Genomic DNA, 18,971 nt, shown 5'->3' with positions numbered 1-18,971 from the left:
TTAATTTCAAAAAGAGGTTGAAGGACCCCCTGCCTGGGGTTGTGTGATCCCAGTGTGTGCTCCTGCCGGTGGCAGGGGGTCAGACTAGATGATCTATTTAGGTCCCTTCTGACCCCTAACTACTATGAAACTATGAAACTAGGGAACCACAGTTTCAGAAATCTTTGAATTTCTGCCTGTTCAGGCTATTCATAACCATTTAATTGGCATCTTTCTCCACTCATCGTCTACTAATTCACAGTGATCACAGCAATGCAAGCTTGGCATCAACAAGAATGTAAGTGCTACCTCAACAGACACTTGGTTAAAGTCAAAGCGATAAGTCTATGAACTCAACTGGAATGACCCATGCTAGTCCACCTATGCAAGGATCTGTCATGGAGAATAGAAGTTCATTGTGAGAGATTGGCTCTAACTTGAAAACGTGATTCCACAGCAGCACTGTTGAGTTTTAAATCCAAAGCCAAGTAAGCACTGATGGAATAAACGTGGGAGGAAAGGAATATAGGGGCTTTTCCACCTGGGAGTTTCAGAGTTGCCTTGAAATCTGGGCATGAACTGAAAACAGCGTTCCTGCAGTGGCATTCTATTTCTTGGTGGTCATCTAAGTGGCAGCTTTTTAGTTAACTAACTAGCATTTTTGGTTCTCATATTCAGGAAGGGATTCTGTTTCTTGGTTGCATAGACAAATGTGTTATGTACATACCTGAGTGTTATTCCCAGAAACAAAATGGAGAAGTAAGGCCTATCCAAGTCTTAGCCCTGGTAGCTGAGTAATTAGGGCACTGTCCTGGAAGGCAGAGACCCAGGTTCTGGCACTGTTTCCCAGAAGAGGTATGAACCTGTTCTGACTTTCTAGTACAATGCTCTAACCACCAGGCCCACCTCTAGTGCACCTTTTGAAGCTGAACCACTGCCCTCCTCAGGCCTTTCTCTTGTCTAGGCCAGAAGCCGCCTCAGTGAGCCATAGTCTTGCGCTTACTCTTTTCTTTCTGGCCCCACATATCCCCCTCTCCTGGCTGCCTAAGGGGCCAGCTTCAAAAGGCATGCCACAAAAACTCTTGACTACTGCCTGACCTGTGATGGAGTGGTGAGAGTACTGTATTGGGAAGTCAGAGGGATGCAGGTTCAAACACCCTCTGGATAAAGGGGCCTATAACCTCAGTCTCTGACTTCACAAGCAAATGTCCCAAATGTTCCCAAATTTTCATACCGGGGCTGAAATATAAAAGGGCCCTCCTTATCTTTTAACGCATACTAGTTACAGTTTTGGGCTGCCTACATTTTCAGGCTTTTGACTGGTCTGTCTATAAGGGGCACATGCACATAGCTACCTATGCATCAGGTCAGTGTATTGTCTGTGCATATAGTGTGTGCATCCATTTAAGGGGTCACATTGCTGAAAAACAATCCCTACCTACATATAAATGCTTTAATCCCCACTTGGATGACTAAAAAGGAAATAGAATGATACCTCGTGTAATTCCAAAGGGCTAAACCATAACTGTATACCTTCTATTCAGACATATCTTTTATTTGGAATTGCCATGGCAAATTATAGTGTTCTGTTGCCAAGGACATGGGCTTCACTGCTGGTTCTAAACGTGTCTGCTGTATACCCTTGCTCTAATCATACTCATGGCACAGGCTTTCTAAACCATTATTTTGTTTATCTTAATTTTCTAAGTTACATAGGGAGTTTTTACATGTGCTTGGGGATCAGGGTGGGCAGGGGCACTTTAATTAAAGTGGCTCTGAGAGCTGCTGTAATTAATGTGCCTGGAGCATCTCATGTATCATCCCCCCTGAACTTCAGAATGGTGGTGGGGGTGCTTTATCTAAAGCTTGTTGAATGAGCTTTAGATAAAGCACTCCTGCCACCATTTGTAATACGAGGACGCTAATACACAAGATACGGAGTCTAGCTGGAGCACAGTAAGTACCATGCGCCAGCAGGCTCGATTAATAGAGTCTGCCCTGATGCACTGTAATTACAGTGCATCAGAGCAGCCTCCCCGCTCATGCATTGTTTTTAACTGGACAAGCACAATGCTATTCTAAGTAAATTAGCAGACTAAGGAAATCATCCACTTCATTGTCTAAGAACAAAGCAGGTCTGGTGTGTCTTATTGTCTTTTCCTTGCACTGTCCCTTGAAGGCCAAAGCCCTCATGTTCAGCACTGCAGGGTTCAGTTTGCTTGCGGCAATTTTGCAGCACTGGGGACTCCATGTTCTCTGCCATGAGGAGCCAGAGGCATCCTTGGTTCCTCTCCCTCCACAGGACTGGACGGGGTCAAGTCAGAGGCAGAGCAAGTAAAAGTTCTGCATACATAGACTGAGGGCAACTGTTAAGATCCCCCTGGATATGATTCCAGAGAGTTAGAATAATAAATGACTGTTAGCTCAACACAGCAGTGTCCAGAGTGGTTGGCGCTGAACTCACAATATATCACCTTGTTTGTTGTCTGATTCTTTTTAGTTCAGGACTGTAGGCAATCCTTGGATGAGGACTCCCTGCAAAGGATAGTAATTGTGTCTTTGCATGTCCTTATTTTAGGTCAGGGGTGCTCAACACTCAGCCTGCGGGCCAGATCCAACCCATGGAGTCATATCATCAGGTCCACAGAGCTCCGTACAACTTGGAAAATTGGGTAGGGGGAAAGTGGTGGCAGTGTTAATTGCTGCTTCACAGCTGCCATATTTCTGAGGCCATGGGTGGACAGTGTGGCCCTGCACACAAGATTGGATGGCCAAGACACAGGGCCTGATCCTGGTGTGTGGGGCTAGGGCAGTGCATGGCCCAGTCCAGGAGGCACAAAGCAGGATCTGGTGGTGTGGGGCCCAATCTGGGCAGCACAGGGCAGGATATGGGTTGTACAGTTCTGGATCTGGGAGGTGGAAGGTGGGATCCAGGTGCATGGGGCTTGATCCAGGCAGGGTAAGGCAGCATAAGGCTGAATTTAGGTGAACAGGGCATGATGCTGTGTGGGATCCAACCTGTAGACGTGCCAAAATGTTGACCATTACTATTTAGATAATAGTTATGGGATTTTCAGCTTCTAAGTACAGTTTCTTATTCTTCACATTCTATAATGCGAAGTTCTATCAAGTGCCTTGTTAGAGGGACCCAAGTGGTTCAGTTATTCACAAACCTCTATCACCCACTCCCTACAAGTACAGTCTTCAGCGTACAGTGTGCCTGTGTAGGGGGGCCATTTTAGTTTTGCAGGATGAAGCTAACTGAGATCTAACAGTAAATAAAGATGCATTCCTTAGAATGCTAAAGATACAAGCATCAGAATTAGGACTGAACCTTGAGGCATGGATAAGGGTATGGACAGACAGACAGACATCATTTACTCTGTACCCTCTGCCTCCTTGAGCTAGCTTGCTGACAGGCTTGCTGACAACTATGCATATCCACTCAGAGCTCTACCTAACAAGCCATGTTCTTTTGCAAAATACCTCAGCACCTGAAGCCCCACTTTAGTTTTTGCTTACACATTATTTGAAGTCAAAGGCCTACCTGAGCATAGATGGTCCTGGGTAAAGTATGTAGGGAGATAATGCAACTGGTATCACATTTGACTTCTAAGCCCAAATGATGATGTCTGTCTGTCTGTCTGTGTATAGATAGATAGATAGATAGATAGATAGATAGAACAAAGCCTCCTCCCCTTGACCTGACTGTGTGTGTATATCTATCTATCTATCTATCTATGTCTATGTCTATGTCTATATAGGCTTTGTTCTATCATCGATCTATATGTATATATGTATATATGTATAGATAGAACAAAGCCTATAAATAAATAAATATTTATTTATTTAAATATATATATAATATAATATATTATATATATTTATGTAAATATATATATATATATATATTTACAGCCAGGTCAAGGGGAGGAGGCTTTGTTCCAAGTCTAGAGCAAACTCGTACCTCTGCACCCACTCTAAGATGTCTAAAGCTCTCTGCCACCACACCCTAACTTATGAAGTAAATAAAGTTAAACAAAGAATGAATTTGGAACTCTGCAAGTGTGCATGTTCCTTATAAAAGCATGAACAGGCCAGGTTCTGAGTCTATGTTTAAAGTAGGATAATGTGCATGACAAGAAGTGAGTTTAAATGGCTAAACTTCTGCCAAAGACTCTGTGGTTGCATCCGCACATGCTATTAACATGCAAAAATAAACTCCAGCACATGCCATGCCAATTTATTGGTCCTGGGCATGCTATTTGAATGTCCGAACAGGATGTTGAGCCAGGTTGGAGCAGCCCCATCATTTACTGGAGGACATTACTGCAAAGCTAATTAAGCTACTCTGCAGTAAACCTGTCATGTAGACAACGCCCAATAAGAGTCAGTTTCACTCTTACAAAAATTAACTTTACTGACAAATGACTTTCATCAATCTTCACAACAGTCCTGAACTTCACCCAGTATTTTTCACTATGGCTATTTGCTTCTTCACTTTGATTTATATATTGTTATGCCTGATATTTTAAAGGATGAATGAAACAATTCCAATAAATAAAGCTAATATCTAACGATTCGATGGCATCTTCTATTTGATTATTTCAAAGCTTTCTGCAAATGTGATTTAATTCTATCTCTCAGTGCCTCAGTGTGCCTTCTCTTTCAACTTGATCTTGACAAATGCTTGTGCTTGAACACCACCTGCTGTTCAAGACTCTTACCATGATGACTTGAGTGGCTAGACAATTTCCTATCAGCTATGGTACAGTGAAGGGCACAGAGCAAATTTTACTTGATGTTCATCCATCTAACTCCTCCTTCTCTACTTCAGAAAACATCACAACAGCAGGGAGGGCTTAAATCAACTTCTCATTCCTAGATGATGAAATCTAGATCCGAATTTTACAAATTGCCCCTCTTGTCTTTAAAATGAATTAAGCCAAGAGCCAGGTGAAACCTATTCCAAATAATGGAGGTCTTCAAATCTGTACCCAAATTGTGCTGGAAGAATCGACACATCTTTCTATGATGAAATCAAAACTTCCTTGGATCCCAAATCTTTCTAGATTTTTTTAGGTCTTTCTAGATCTTTCTTGATTTGGGATCTTTCTAAGTATGGTCAGAAATTGTTTATGTTTTCTTTTCCTATTGGAAAATCCAGCTAATCAAAACTTTGAAACTTTTTATACGAATGTATCAATTTGGGTAAAACTGTCATTGAGAGAGAATTTTCAGGTCCTTGCAGAATTTCTGGTCAAAGCCAAAAAGGGTTAAAAAGACTAGCACAGCCAGTAGGCCAGTGGTTACAGCACTCACCTGCAAAGTGTGAAATTGACGTTTCAGTCCATATGCTGCCTGATTCAGAGCAAGTACTTAGGCCTAGTTCTCTAACATCTCATGTGAGTCCCCTAACCATTGGGTTGAGGAGTGTAAGGAAGTGCACCTATAAGAAAAACAACAGAGAAACAAACCTTGTCTTGAAATAGATGATCAAAGCTAGTTGTTGTATTGTGTAATGCTTATTGTTACATAACACTGACCTGTCAGAACAGAGAGGATGAAGGAAACAGACCCTGTCAGTCTTCATGACCCTGAGCAACCACCAAACACCAGACTGTACAAGGAATAAAATGAACTAAAAAAATGGCCTGACTGGAATGGAACAGTTCCCACTAGATGTGAAGCACTGGAAATATGCAGAACAGATGTAAATGATTTAAAGAGTACTTCACCCTGGATCTACAAACAAGGGGCATGAGCAAAAGGGAAGACAGTCAGAAAGCAGTTTTATTGCTTTCAACAGCTCTTTCTGAAGCACTAGATGTTTGTACTAGTTTTCAGTTAGCTCAGCCAGTGCAGGTGTAGTATAAATCTGAATTATGGAAATTTAAGGAATACTGCATTCCATGTAAAAACAAATTAAAATATCAGGAATGTGTTTTTAAACAGAAAGTACAAAAAGGTGAGAATACGGACAAGTTTATGAATGTTCTGAGGCTGAACAGCCCAATCTTGCAAGGTCTGGGAGAGAAGGGATGGGAGAGAGGGGCTACAAGATTAACTGAGTCCATGGTAAGAGTCCAGATCAGGATTGGGATCTGGGACAAAAGCACTCAGAGAGACTACTGGAAGGTCCAGTATTAACTTTTGGCTAAACAGTCAGAATTTCCAAACTAATTCACTCAGTCTAGAATGAAATCTGTAGAAGGTCGATAGTACCCTGGCACTATGGACATGATAGAAAATCTAAAATACTTTAAGGAAAGGCACCTTAGGCATATAGAAGACTGAAGCTGTAGTCCATAAAAAACAGCACAAGCCAAGGAAGTCCTTGGCTTTCTGCAAAACAAAGCAACAGTTCATGTCACTTCAAAAGAGTAGCTGAGTACCAACAGAGCATGCCCAATGAGGACACTGAGGATAATAACACACATTCTTTCAGAGGACTTTTTCTGAGGAGCAATTGACTGCAATGGAGCATTAGGGGAATGGACTATCAACCTGAAACAGAAATAACTATTTAATTTTAAGTTGGGTATAAATGTACAAGGAACTTGGGGACCAGAAACAGTGACATTGGTACTGAAAGGTAAAGGTAAAAGAGTTAAAGGGTAAAACTCAGGGCTCACAGTAGAATATGTGAACCAGATTTATAGCTAAATAATAAAGAGAAAAACATACAATTTGCATTACAGTCAGGTGGAAAAAAGTACCTGTAATTGAGTTAAAAACATGTCAAACTTTTTGTCCTTTTGAACAGATACACTTACTGGAGGGGTAGGGAACCAATATAATTGAGAAAGGTTTTGAGGATGTTTTCCAGGGGTTAAGTTTTCATCAGAGGTTATAATAAAGCTAAAAGAGCCCAATTTCTAGGAAAGTTCCTTTCACTCTATAGCAGTGGCTAAAATAGGTGACAAAGACAGAACCCTTTGCCTATACACAGACAACAAAAAAACCCGAAATAAATATGTTGTATATTTTACAGCTTATAAATGCTGCAAACAATTGGCTTCCTGGTGCAAAGTAGGACTAGATTTATAAACATCCCTTGGGGGATTTTTTTTTTTTGCCTTAGATTACTACTTTTATTTTCCTGAGATAGCCTTACCAAGAGATGCTGCAGCTAAACAGGTGATCAGGTATATAAAATCCCATTTTTGCTAGTTCTGGTGATAATGGGCCACAGTTTAGTGGACAACAGTTTAAGTGGTTTGCAGTGAAGTAGAGATTTAGGCATATTTTTGCTAGTTCCTGTTATCCCCAATTCAACAAGCTGGTGGAAAACAATGTCAAAATAATAAAGCACTAACTAAAAAGGCTGCGGGGTAGGACTCTGATCCATATTTAGCATTGTTAAATCACAGGACAGCACCAATGAAACATGGGTTGTCACCTGCTGACATTTTGTTCAGCAGAAAACTGAAAACATGTCTGCCTGAGCTGTAAGAAAATGATTTTAGTCACTGGGGACCTGTGGATGTATAAAGAGACAGATAAGGCAAAACAAAAGCACAGTGTGATCTGGGGTTCTGGGAGTTGCTAATACACTGTGATAATGACATTGCGTTTCTCTGTAAAAGAAAGCCATGGTCACAACAGGAGTGGTATCACAGGAGGTAGCCCTGCACTGTATCAGGTTGTCACTCCAGGCAGACATGTAGTAAAGAGGAAGAACTGACACCTATTTCATATCCCTGAAAGAGGGGAAGTAAAGGGTACTGAGTCAGCCATTTTGCCTTAGAAGGGCTTAGACAAGCAACAACCACAGCAGAGTGAGGTGGCTGAATCCCAGGATTTGACAACCAGAAATAATGGACTGACCTGCTGCCTGACAACGGAGGTGCTGATGGCCCTGGAGAAATCCTTAGGTCCACACAACACCACAGGTCATCTCAGTGACTATCTAAGTATTGACTTATTAGGTCTTTTATGTGTGTATGGCTGGGGAAGAAAAATTAAAGGAACTGAGCTTTTAAAAATTTCCAGCAAGAGACAACTGAAACCAGTTGTTCTATTATAAGACTCATGCTAAGCAAAGCCTAACAGATCTTAGCCACTGAATGAAATAGATCTAAATCAGTCTTGTTGGCTCTGTCTGAGTGGTGAACCACAGACTTTCTCTGTGATCCAATGAATAGTTAATTCTGTATACAAGGTGGAACTGCTCCAATAGACTACACTGAGCATGCCCTACCTATGAAGTGACTGATGGTAAAGATCACTCCATCTGAGCAGGGAACTAAACCTCCGTTCCCAAAACAAAGGTGTGGGAAATGTTCCCTGAACACTGAATTGGTGGGGGTCTGGGATGGACAGTTTGTCTCTCATTTTCTCTCTTTCATGTTTTTTAATGTTTTTGCATTCATCCCATTCAAGATGGAAAAATATTTTGAAAATTTAAAAAGTTTCAAGACAGGGAAACTTTACTGTCTTCTCTAGTCCTACCCTTTCTAACTGCCAACAGCCTGTAGGTAGGTAGTCAGTGTCCTCTCAGTTTGTATGAACTGATACAAGTGTGTTCTTCCCCACATCAATGCTGTATGGTAATAGAAAAGGTTCAGAAATAATTTTGAACCAACTAAAGGGCATGTAGATCTTGACCATGCACTCACTGATGTCAATGGTGAAGCTCATATTGACTTTAATGATGCAGGATCAGGGACCTAGAGCATTAAGTGCTCTATCATATATTTAAATTAAATGAAAGAAAGAAAAAAGAGCCAATGTCTGAATTCTAGCAAAGCACTGAATGTCAGGGGTTGTGGAAACTGCACTGCCCAGTGAGCAATTCTGGGAGACAGTGAGACTAGTAGAGACTAGTCCCTCTGTGCTTCCTCCCTGGTCCTGGAAGGGGTAGTAATTTACTACTGGACATACCAGTATTAGAGCATAATTTTCCTTGAGTTGACTAAGCTACTGCAGTCAACAATAAGGGATACGAGTGGAGACCTGCCTCCATTCCCAGCTCCCACTCATTGATTTTCTGTGGGGAAGAAACACAAAGTTGTGCAGCCCCACTTAGGCCTGCACACCTAGACCTAAGACCTAAGTAGACGTCCTCAACATTAGAGCTGTGTGAGAACCAGAATTCCCTCTTCTGTCTTCACACACTTCTCTAAAAATGTCAAAACAGAATATTTTGATTTTTTTTGTTTTTCAAAATGAAATATTGTTCCCAGAGAAAGGTTTGGTTTATTTGAAACAGCATTTTCTGGCAGAAAAAACATCCCATTAGAAAACTTTTGGCAGTTCTACTAAGGTCATAAGAGGCGAGAAAAGCACTTTTCTCTGCATGTGGATGTATCATACACATCACAATATAGGTCTAAACATTGGTGAAAAATTTCCAATATTACTCCTGTTCTCCTTTCTCATGGTGTCAGGCCAGACAAAGGTAGGGAAAAGTAAAAAGAATTACTTGCTAGTTGTTCCACAACCTGAATCCATACTTCCTCAACTCCAAAAATATCTAAAGGAAATACTGGGCATGATGCGAGATGCTAAATGTGCAGTAGCCTAATAATACTGCACAGTAGCATGTCATGGTAAAAACAGTGCTAATATGCTACTGTTCAGTATTATTAAGCTGCTGCTGAACAGCATCACTAAAACGTATGCTGCTACTATGCAGTAACACTGGTTACTGCACATTGATTAAGTACTTGGTTATACAAGTACTAAACTGAATCAGCTGTAACTAAGGTGCATTAAGGAACACGTAGACACACCCACTGAGAGATAAACATTCATTTTCACCATCTCTAAAGGCATGTTTGTGAGCTTTGGCAACAGCATCTTACCTTTGGACACTGGAAAATCAAAGATCCAGAAATCTCTCTGAGAGAGACTTTGACCTCAGTGACAAAACATGGATATGTACAGGATGTCATTTCCAAAAGCACTCATTGCCATTGAATTCAGTCTGCTTCCCTGACTGCCCTCAGAACTGATGTTATCCAGATTCAGATTTTCCATACCCTCTCACTTGACAGAATTATCTACACTTAGAATTATGTCTTTTGAATGCGTGTGGGAAGTTTGGGACTAGAAAATATAAATTATGAGAGATGACAGGGAAACGGAAGATGGGTCAGAAATATATTATTACCAGGAATATTTCTAAACACTACTCATGCTATTATTTCATACAAAATATTCCCACACTGATCCTGAGCCTAGCACCAAAACAACACTGCAAACCAGTCAGGTTTCCAAGTTAATCTATAAAAAGGATCAGAAATGGGGTCACTACTGCCCCAGTACACAAAGGGTGCTCATGTGCTAAATCTACTTATCCTCACAATCACCTTAGGCATGGAAGCATTAGTTGCTTTATTTTATAGATGGCAAGGCAGGGAGTTCATCCTTTATGCCAGTCCTCTCTAGGAGGGACTGTTGCCTCTGTGCTTGTACAGAATTTACCACAAAGGCTCCCTTTTGGACTGGAGTGTCTGCTCCTGATATAATATAAAAGTAGTGTTGCTGTCAAGTTTCTGCAGTGACTCTGCAGAATATTCCTGTGGACACAGCAGGACTTTATCATGTTTTCCCCTTTTGCCTTTAAAAAAATGTTGTAAGGGCTATTTTGATTTTTTTTAATATGTTCTTGAATATACTGTGCAATATGTAAAAGTCACTTTATTGCCATGAATGTCCCCATTTCACAAATAGAAGTGCACAAGGAGATCAAATGTTTTGCCCAAAGCCATACAGTGAAAAAGATGGCTAAGCCAGTGACAGACCCTAGAACCTCTGACTCTCAGCATCCTTCTGTAACAACTTGACAATTTCCTTTCATTTTGCTCAACTCCTCCCTACTAACCTAAGTACTCCAAGAACAATATCAGGCAACGCGAATTAATTACCATTAAATAGGAGGTAGATCCAAACACATTAATTAGGTTCCTTTTTAAGGTCTTGCAAAAACATGTGTAAAATCAGTACCTCAAAATCTAGTTTTTACATTGCAAAATCACATGCGCCTATCAAAGCCACTTTAGGGGGAAATGGAAAATATGGCAGAAGCCAGTGCCCAACCTAGCTGTTGGTACATGGCATAGATGGAGAATGCCTGCAGGCAGCTAGATGGCCAGGGTATAAAGTACTTGTCCACTCCTGTTGAAAAGTTAAAGTTGTGCAGTGTATGTTATAAATAACACTGATGGCCCAGGAGTCAATACAAAGCTAAATTCACTCTCAAGGCTTTGTTCAGTGCTTCTATTCCTAAAGTGCTGAAGTTGTTTTCTCCTGGTTTATGACATCATTGGAGCCCCTAGAGTGAATTACAGCTTTGTAGTCACTCCAAATACATCTATTATCCTACTGCACATTCCTTTCCTTGACAAAGATCTCAGAGGCACAGAAGGGTAATTCAGCCATTCTGTTAAGCTTTTCTTGACTCCGTCACACAAGTCTATTAACTCTTATTCTTAAATCATGTTACCTCAACCACCAGCCTTACTATGTTCATTAACTGAAGCATCTCAATGTCAATTGCAGGCAGGAGTCTGCTCAGAAGCTTGACATGGGTAACTTTTTTTCTCGGTGTCTTTTTTAAATAAGGAAATGTGTTACATCCCTTCCTTCCTCTGCCTGTATGGCTGCTAAGAAGGTCACTGGCAGGCCACAGCTTAAGGTGCTATGGAGTGATGTACTAATCCTGGAAGGACAGGAAGAGCCCTGGCTGATAAATGACCTGAACAAGTGATTAAAGTCTGAATTAATTTGAGATTAGACACCATGATTGAGCTCACAGGCACTAATGGCTTCTAAGAGGGCAAACATGCTGTTTTATTCATCCAGACTCAACTAAGAAATCTAAGTTCTTAACAGTGCCAATAGCCCTAACCAATGGGCACTGTCATGACCCTTCCTGGATTGTTAGGCTAATGGTCTCATCTAAATTACCAGAACGATTGGCATTCTTAGCTACCTTTCTGGATCACCAAAATGATAGGTACTTTCATCTGCTTTTGTGGGTTGCCCAAATGAAAAGCATTTTCATCGTGCTTTCTGTAATGCCAGAAAATTGGTATTTTCATTACCTTTTCACTATTACCAGAATAATCACATTTTCACAAGCCTCAACGGAATTAACTTTTATAAACTCTGAGTTCTTTTTTGGGGAGTGAGAAATAAAAAGAGAGGGATAGTGCTCTGCAGTAGAAGATGTGACATTCAGCCAGAAGAGTTCAGGAGCCAGGAGACCCCTGGGCACTAAGCACTTTCCCAGTTCCAAGCTCTGTTGTGTTCAGGTCCCTATAGTTTTGTTCACAGTCAATGAATAACAAAAGCCACCCATCTCAATTATGACGCTCAGGAGTGCTGGGACATAGAAGGTACTAGATATTGTGTATGAAGATGATGTTCCAGAGATGAGGTTATTTAATGCACATTTAGACTAAAGTTAAATTCGAATCAAACAGTTGCTGATAGTATTATTCCATACTGCTGAATCCTTTTCCAATTGTTTAACTAAAGCCTAAAGTAGGGGCTTTGAACCTTTTTTTGGTTGGTGTACCCCCACCAGCCAGTCAAGAAGCAGGGAGTCCCCCTGCCAATTGACGAGCAGGGCGGGGGGGGGGAAGGGCGGGGGCATCTTCCAGCAGCTGATCAATGAGTGTGGGGGGAGGGGGCTTCCTGTGTGCAGTGGCAAAACCAGGAGCACCAGAGACAAAACTGGAAGTGCCACCGGAGAAACTGGAAGCGTCTCCGCTTCTCCGCACTACTGCTGCGTACCTCCTGGGGCCTTCCCAAGTATTACCAGGGGTACACGTACCCTTGGTTGGCAACCCCTGGCCTAAAGTATGAGATTAAAGCACAGTACTTCTTTCATTCATTAAAAAGTGAGTCTTCTGTTATGTCATTTGCTTAATATAGCTACTTAATGGAACTTTTCAGTTTTACTTTGTGTCTTGTCATTTTCACTAATATGAAAAGTTTTATTAATTTAGTAGTAGAAACTGGATTTTTCTAAATTATAAACAGATCCAACATTTGCAATTAATTTCATTTAGTCTTTCAGGTTTGAAAAAAATTCCATGGCTTTCTCTCAGTTATTTTTCAGTTTCATAAAACTTTGCACTTCTGGATAAATGCAAGAGCGTGCAATCCTTGAGACGCATCTGAAATGTTCTGTTCTTACCTGATGGAACATCTGGAGGTTTTGAGGTACATACATCAACAGTATAAGTCTTATCCATGCAATGAGAGGTTCATCTCTGTCTTCAGAGTTCAAAAGTGAAACCTCATGCACAATATATGACTAGAACAAATGCTTTATACCACTATTATAAACCTAATGGAATTTGAAAATGACCTGCTTCTACCCTTTTGTTAAGGAACTTGTCACTGCTAGGGAAAGGCCATAGTTGCAAAAGTTACACTGCCTCCATACTAACATAATCACAGAATTATGATCTGAGTTAAATTCAGAAGCTATTCTTCAGTCAGGCACAGCTCCAAGTGGATGAAATCCTGGCGTCCCTTCTCAGTTTTCACTCTGCTTCTTGCTAAAGCAAAATTCCAACTGAAGGCAAAAAGAGTTTGCCCAACACAGGATTGACCTGGATTGACCCAGGCCGAGGGCAGCTTTACTAACTAAGGTCTGAGTAAGTACTGAAGAAGCACTTGCACATTTTGCCTTTGTTTTCTCACAGTGATGAAGCCAGACCAGGCTTTTCTGACAGGTAAGATGCATCTTCCCTAGAGTGTTAGACTAAGGTCTTACTTAGGCACTGTCCCTAATCCTTCTTCTGTCCACTCATTAAATGTTCTCACTCTACTTACATGGTACTTTCATCTCAGGCTAGCTGTCCCAACTGTGGGATGGGTTTTATTTCCACTTGGCTGAAAACCTGTCCACTGTGCAGTGGGGATGCAAGCTAATCACTGAAATGCTAATTGTCCTCCACTGCTTTCCAACCGTTCCTGTCATGCTGAGAAGGACAGTCAAATTCCTCTGAATTTCACTGGGAAAAAATTGTAGAGCAGATCAACTTATTCCAGCACAAAGCATGATGGGATGTGGCCTAGAAGTCCTAGGGGCACACACAAAATAGTGATCACCAGTGAGGATGCATTAACTCAGGGCTCTGTAGTGAGCTAGGTTCATCCCTGATTGCTAATCACCATGAAGGCATACCTTCATTACTAGCTTTACCTCAATCATTGTCCTGAAAATGCCTTTTCTGGTGGCAATTATTGGTTACCTTCCTAACGCAAAGGACTCCACTGTTTCTTTAAGATGCTTCCTTACTTGGGAGCAAAGTGGAACAGTATTACACTAATGTGAGCTCTAGGAGGCACAGTGTTTCTAGCTAGCATATACCTGCTAATGTTCCAGGAAATACCAGAGTAGTGCAGTCCTGCTACCACCATTTCAGAAGATGCATCTTCTCCCAGATGTGCCTTGCTCTACTAGACAGTGTGAAGAAAGCAGTAAGCCACAGATCAACCCCATGCACCCTTTTTTGGAACAATTCCAGCCCTACAGCACCCATGCATTCCCTGAACAGAAGCATTTCCATTGTGTCTATTCTTTGGACCCCCTCATTGTATTGTGCACTGTACACATCATAATAATGCCATAGTCCTAAAGTAAGCAAAAACCTTGGGGAAGTTTATGTATACATTTCAGAAATCTATAAACATAGTTTAAAACTCCCACTGTGTAATCCATTGCATTTCCCCAGAAATATGGCAACATGAGAATATATATATATTCCTGGACTCCATTCAGTTTATTGAAACCTTACTTTAAGATATGATCAGGTACTTACCGAGAATGGTGTTTGGCACTGGGGTCTGTCAATCCTTCCTGTTACTGGTCTGAGAGCAGGTACTCTGCTACTTGATGGACTTGGCTTCAGCCTACCAAAACCAAAAGACAGAAATTGCTGCCAGTTACGGTAAGTAGATAAGACAATATACTCAAATCCTCAATTCATAGGAGTGGACATATTCTGCATAGGAAATAAATGTATTGATGTCTGCACCTTGTCAGGTTGTCTGCAGGAATCAAACACAGGAATCTGGGATCTAAATATCATGAGGTGCTATAGTCTGAGAGATCAGCTTTATAGCAGAGGAGGATACAGATTCACTTTGGGCATCATTCAGCCATGACTTCAGGACTGAGGCACTATGGTTAGGTGTCTACCTAACTCAAGGAGGCAGCCAGCCAATTTCACAGGTAGATCCTGGGGCCAGCTACCATTTTCACAAGCTGTGTGGGGGGAGCCTCCCACATGCCTCTGATTGACTTAGGGACACCACAGGCCCCTCCCCTTGCCACTGATTGGTTGTGAGGGCTGCCCACCACGCATCCCTGCCCATTGTCACCAATTGTTTTACTTTGGGGGGCGGGGCTACACAACAGGCTGTGCTCTCAGCCAATAAGCAGCAAGGAGTGGGGCCAGAAGCCATCTTGCTGACAGCCCTTTGTTGTGGCAATCTTTCATGCTAGCAGCCTGCTCCTCCCTTGCCCCCCAGTGGGCTGCATGGCCAGGCCACAGTGTCATGAAGACTGTTTCCTCCTTCTGGGGAACCAGCATTTTATTTCCAGTGAGGGGTTTATTTTTGTTTTATTTTTTCGGTGAGCCCATTGAAATCATGGAGAATGCCTAGTTTTGTGGTTTCCACAAAAAATCATGCAATCGTGAATTCCATAGTCCCAACTATGGTTGGTTTGTACATACCACATCCCAAAACAAAAAGTATTGTAGCCACTTCAGTGCCACATAAAGAGACATAACTTATTAGAAAGACAAGAATTCTTGTGGGTGATAGCTTTTATTGGACTGTATGATTAGTACAGACATAGGCAAGCTTCCAGTTACCGTAGTATCCTTCCTCAGGCTTCTGTGACAGAAGCAGACACAGCTGAGCTAAATACCAGATGGAACAAAAGCTTGTTAAGTTGGGTCCTTATTTCCTGTGAATTGCAGGGGATAGCAAGTATCAGGAAGATTATAATGTACCATGAAGTCATTGTCTGTCTTAAGTCCCTGATGCTCAGTGTCTAATATGCCGATGAATATCTGTTCCTGTGCTTCTCTTGTAAAGGCATCAGGGAGAATTCTTTTGAGCACTAGAACTGTGAGATCATAGAGGGAGTGATTTTTTGGTGAAAAATGTTTTACCTGTGTTATAGTGCGTCTGTGCTTTATCTTTTTACAACCATTATTCATTCCCGGGCACAGTTGTTTTGTCTGATTTCACTCATGTAGTTTCCATGAGGGCATATAGTGCACTAGATGAGGTCTACCACATTTTGAGATAAATGCATGTATGATCTGTAGATTCTGATGGCTTTGTTGAGGGAAATTTTGATTGGACTCCTGGGAAGAGATGGCATCCACCTCGTACAGAGAGGTAAGCCCCTGTTCTCAGCCAGGGTATCTGATCTTCTAGATAGGGCTTTAAATTAAGATTGCTGGGGGAAGGGGAAACACTGACTTGAGCTTGCCCAGGGACCGATGTACAAGAAAGCTCCATAGATAGGGACACTAGGAGAGCCACTCTTGTGGGAGCTGAGGGAACAGTTCTCCTTCAGCATGACAAGAAGCCAAGGGTCTCAACAGGAGGCCTCAGGTGCCTGTACACTAATGCCAAGAGCATGGGGAACAAGCAGGAGCAGCTAGTCCTCCTGCTTTCTGATGGGCATTATGACCTAGTAGGAATTATGGAGAACTGGTGGGACTCCTCACAAGATTGGAGCATAGCCATAGAGGACTACACCCTGCATAGAAGGGACTGGGTAGGGAAGAAAGGTGGAGGTGTAGAGGTGTAGCTCTCTATGTGAAAGAGCAGTACACCTCCTTGAAGGCTGACATTGGCTCCAAAGAAGAGCGGCTTGAAACCCTCTGGGTCAAGCTGCCGAGGAGGTGGAGGGGGGAGGGGGACCGGGAGAGTATACTACAGGCCACTAAACCAGGGGAGGAACTCAATCTAGAGTTTGCCCAAGAACTAGCAGAGGCCGCACGTGCATGGGACATGGTCGTCATGGGCAACTTCAATTATCCAGACACCTCCTGGGAGCAACACTTGACTAAGTCAGACCGGTCACGTTCCTTCCTGATCTGCATTGAAGAGCTCTTCCTGGGTCAGGAGGTGCACAGGATAACCAGAGGTAGTGCTCTCCTAGACTTGTCCTGGCCAAAGGAGGTGACCTGGTGACCGACTTAAATATAGAGGGTAGCCTGGGTGACAGCAACCAGAAGACCATCACATTCACTGTCTGTCACAAGGTAGACAAATCTGATAGCAGGGTTGAAGTCTTGGACTTCAAAAATGCAAATTTCAACAAGCTCAGGTCACTAGTAGGGGTAGCACTGAGAGACTTGGGACTGAAGGTGAAAGGAGTGCATGAAGAGTGGTTGTTCCTTAAGGACACGATCCTTGAAGCACAAAGGAAATCCATTCCCATTGGGAGGGAAGGTACTAGAAGGGCTGGGAAGCCCTCTTGGCTAAACAGGGAATTCATGGTCCTCCTAACAAAGAAGAAAGAGGTGTATAAACAATGGAAGCTGGGGACAGGCCCCAAGGAGGACTATACAACAACAGCCTACACTTGTAGGGAACAAATTAGAAAGGCTAAGGCGGTGACTGAACTTAGATTAGCAACAGGAATCAAGGACAACATGAAGCCCTTCTTCAGTTACATAGGGAACAGGGAGAAAACAAATGGGAGTGCGGGAACATTGCTCAACAACTCAGGACAGCTGGTTAATGGCACTCAGGAGAAAGCTAAACTTCTGAATGACTACTTGGCTTTGATATTTTACTGGGCCAAGGGGAAAACCATGCCACATAGGGTACAAAATGAGCAGGGCAGGAACGACTACCTCCCCACTATTGCTGTAGAACTGATGTATGATCAATTAAAGAAATTAGACATATATAAGTCAGTAGGACCAGACAAACTCCATCCAAGTGTGCTAATGGAGCTGGCCAAAGTCATTGTGGGGCCCCTGGAGAAACTCTTCTAAAACTTGTGGCACTCTGGAGTGGTGGACTGGAAGAGGGCCAATGTTGTGTCCATCTTCAAGAAGGGGAAGAGGGAGGACCTGGGTAACTATAGAGCAATTAGCCTAACTTCTATCCCAGAGAAAATCCTGGAAAAAACTCATTAAGGAGTCTTTGTGCAATAGGTTTGCAGAAGGTAGGATTATGAATAACAGCCAGCATGGCTTCATCGCAGTAGGTCTTGTCTTACCAACCTCATCTCCTGTTATGATCAGGTAGCTCACCACCTGGATAAGATAGAGGAGTCTGACATTGTATACCTTGATTTCCAAAAAGTCTTTGATCTGGTATCCCACAATGCTCTCACAGGAAAACTGGAGGATTGTGGGATTAACTGCAAGACAGTTTGGTGGGTATGAAGCTAGCTGTGGGGAAGGACCCAGAGAGTCCTCATGAATGGATCTGCGTTGTCTTGGTGAGAAGTGGCCAGCGGTGTACCACAGGGGTTGGTGCTTGGTTCAATACTTTTCAAAATCTTTATCAATGATTTGTATGCAGGGGTGAAGAGCTCACTGACCAAGTTTGCAGGCGACACCAAGTTATGGGGAAGCATGGTCATGCTTAAAGATAGGCTGCAGATACAGGCAGATGTAGACAGTGTGACAAGTTGGGCAAGTTGGAACCAGATGAAGTTCTGTTACATTTCAGCTCTGTGTTCTTGGGCAACCCTGGCACAGGACACAGCCTGTCTGACTCACAAAGGACTCACCCCCCACCCCCTCCCCTCCTCTACCTAAACGAAACTGATTAAGATGCAGTGAGAGACACACCTAAGATCCTCCAGATAAGGGTGACAAGAGTGAAACAATTGCCCTAGGTCTCATTTGCATCTGAGATGGAACCAGATGACCATTCATTTACATGAGAGATGGAGAACAGAAAGCCTGAAGCAGAGACTGCAGTGAATTCTGGGATCAGAGAAGCAGGGGAGCACTGCATGATGGGGAATCTGTGCT

At 42.4% G+C, this 18,971-nt stretch overlaps 1 protein-coding gene across 3 annotated transcripts in view; it reads right to left on the bottom strand.

Moving 5' to 3' along the window:
* The window catches only part of RALY (RALY heterogeneous nuclear ribonucleoprotein), a 433,843-nt gene that overhangs the window by 267,131 nt on the left and 147,741 nt on the right, over nucleotides 1–18,971 (bottom strand). For all 3 annotated transcript variants that reach the window (XM_025210750.1, XM_025210751.1, XM_006029297.2), the window contains one exon: nucleotides 14,769–14,859. In XM_025210750.1, coding sequence (XP_025066535.1) covers nucleotides 14,769–14,859 — 91 coding nt within the window. The remainder of the gene's footprint in view (nucleotides 1–14,768; nucleotides 14,860–18,971) is intronic.

This window comes from Alligator sinensis, unplaced genomic scaffold (genome assembly GCF_000455745.1).
Source record: "Alligator sinensis unplaced genomic scaffold, ASM45574v1 scaffold690_1, whole genome shotgun sequence".
NCBI classification, from domain to species: domain Eukaryota; kingdom Metazoa; phylum Chordata; order Crocodylia; family Alligatoridae; genus Alligator; species Alligator sinensis.
The sequence above is the reverse complement of the archived record's forward strand: the minus strand, read 5'-3'. Positions and strand labels throughout refer to the sequence as shown.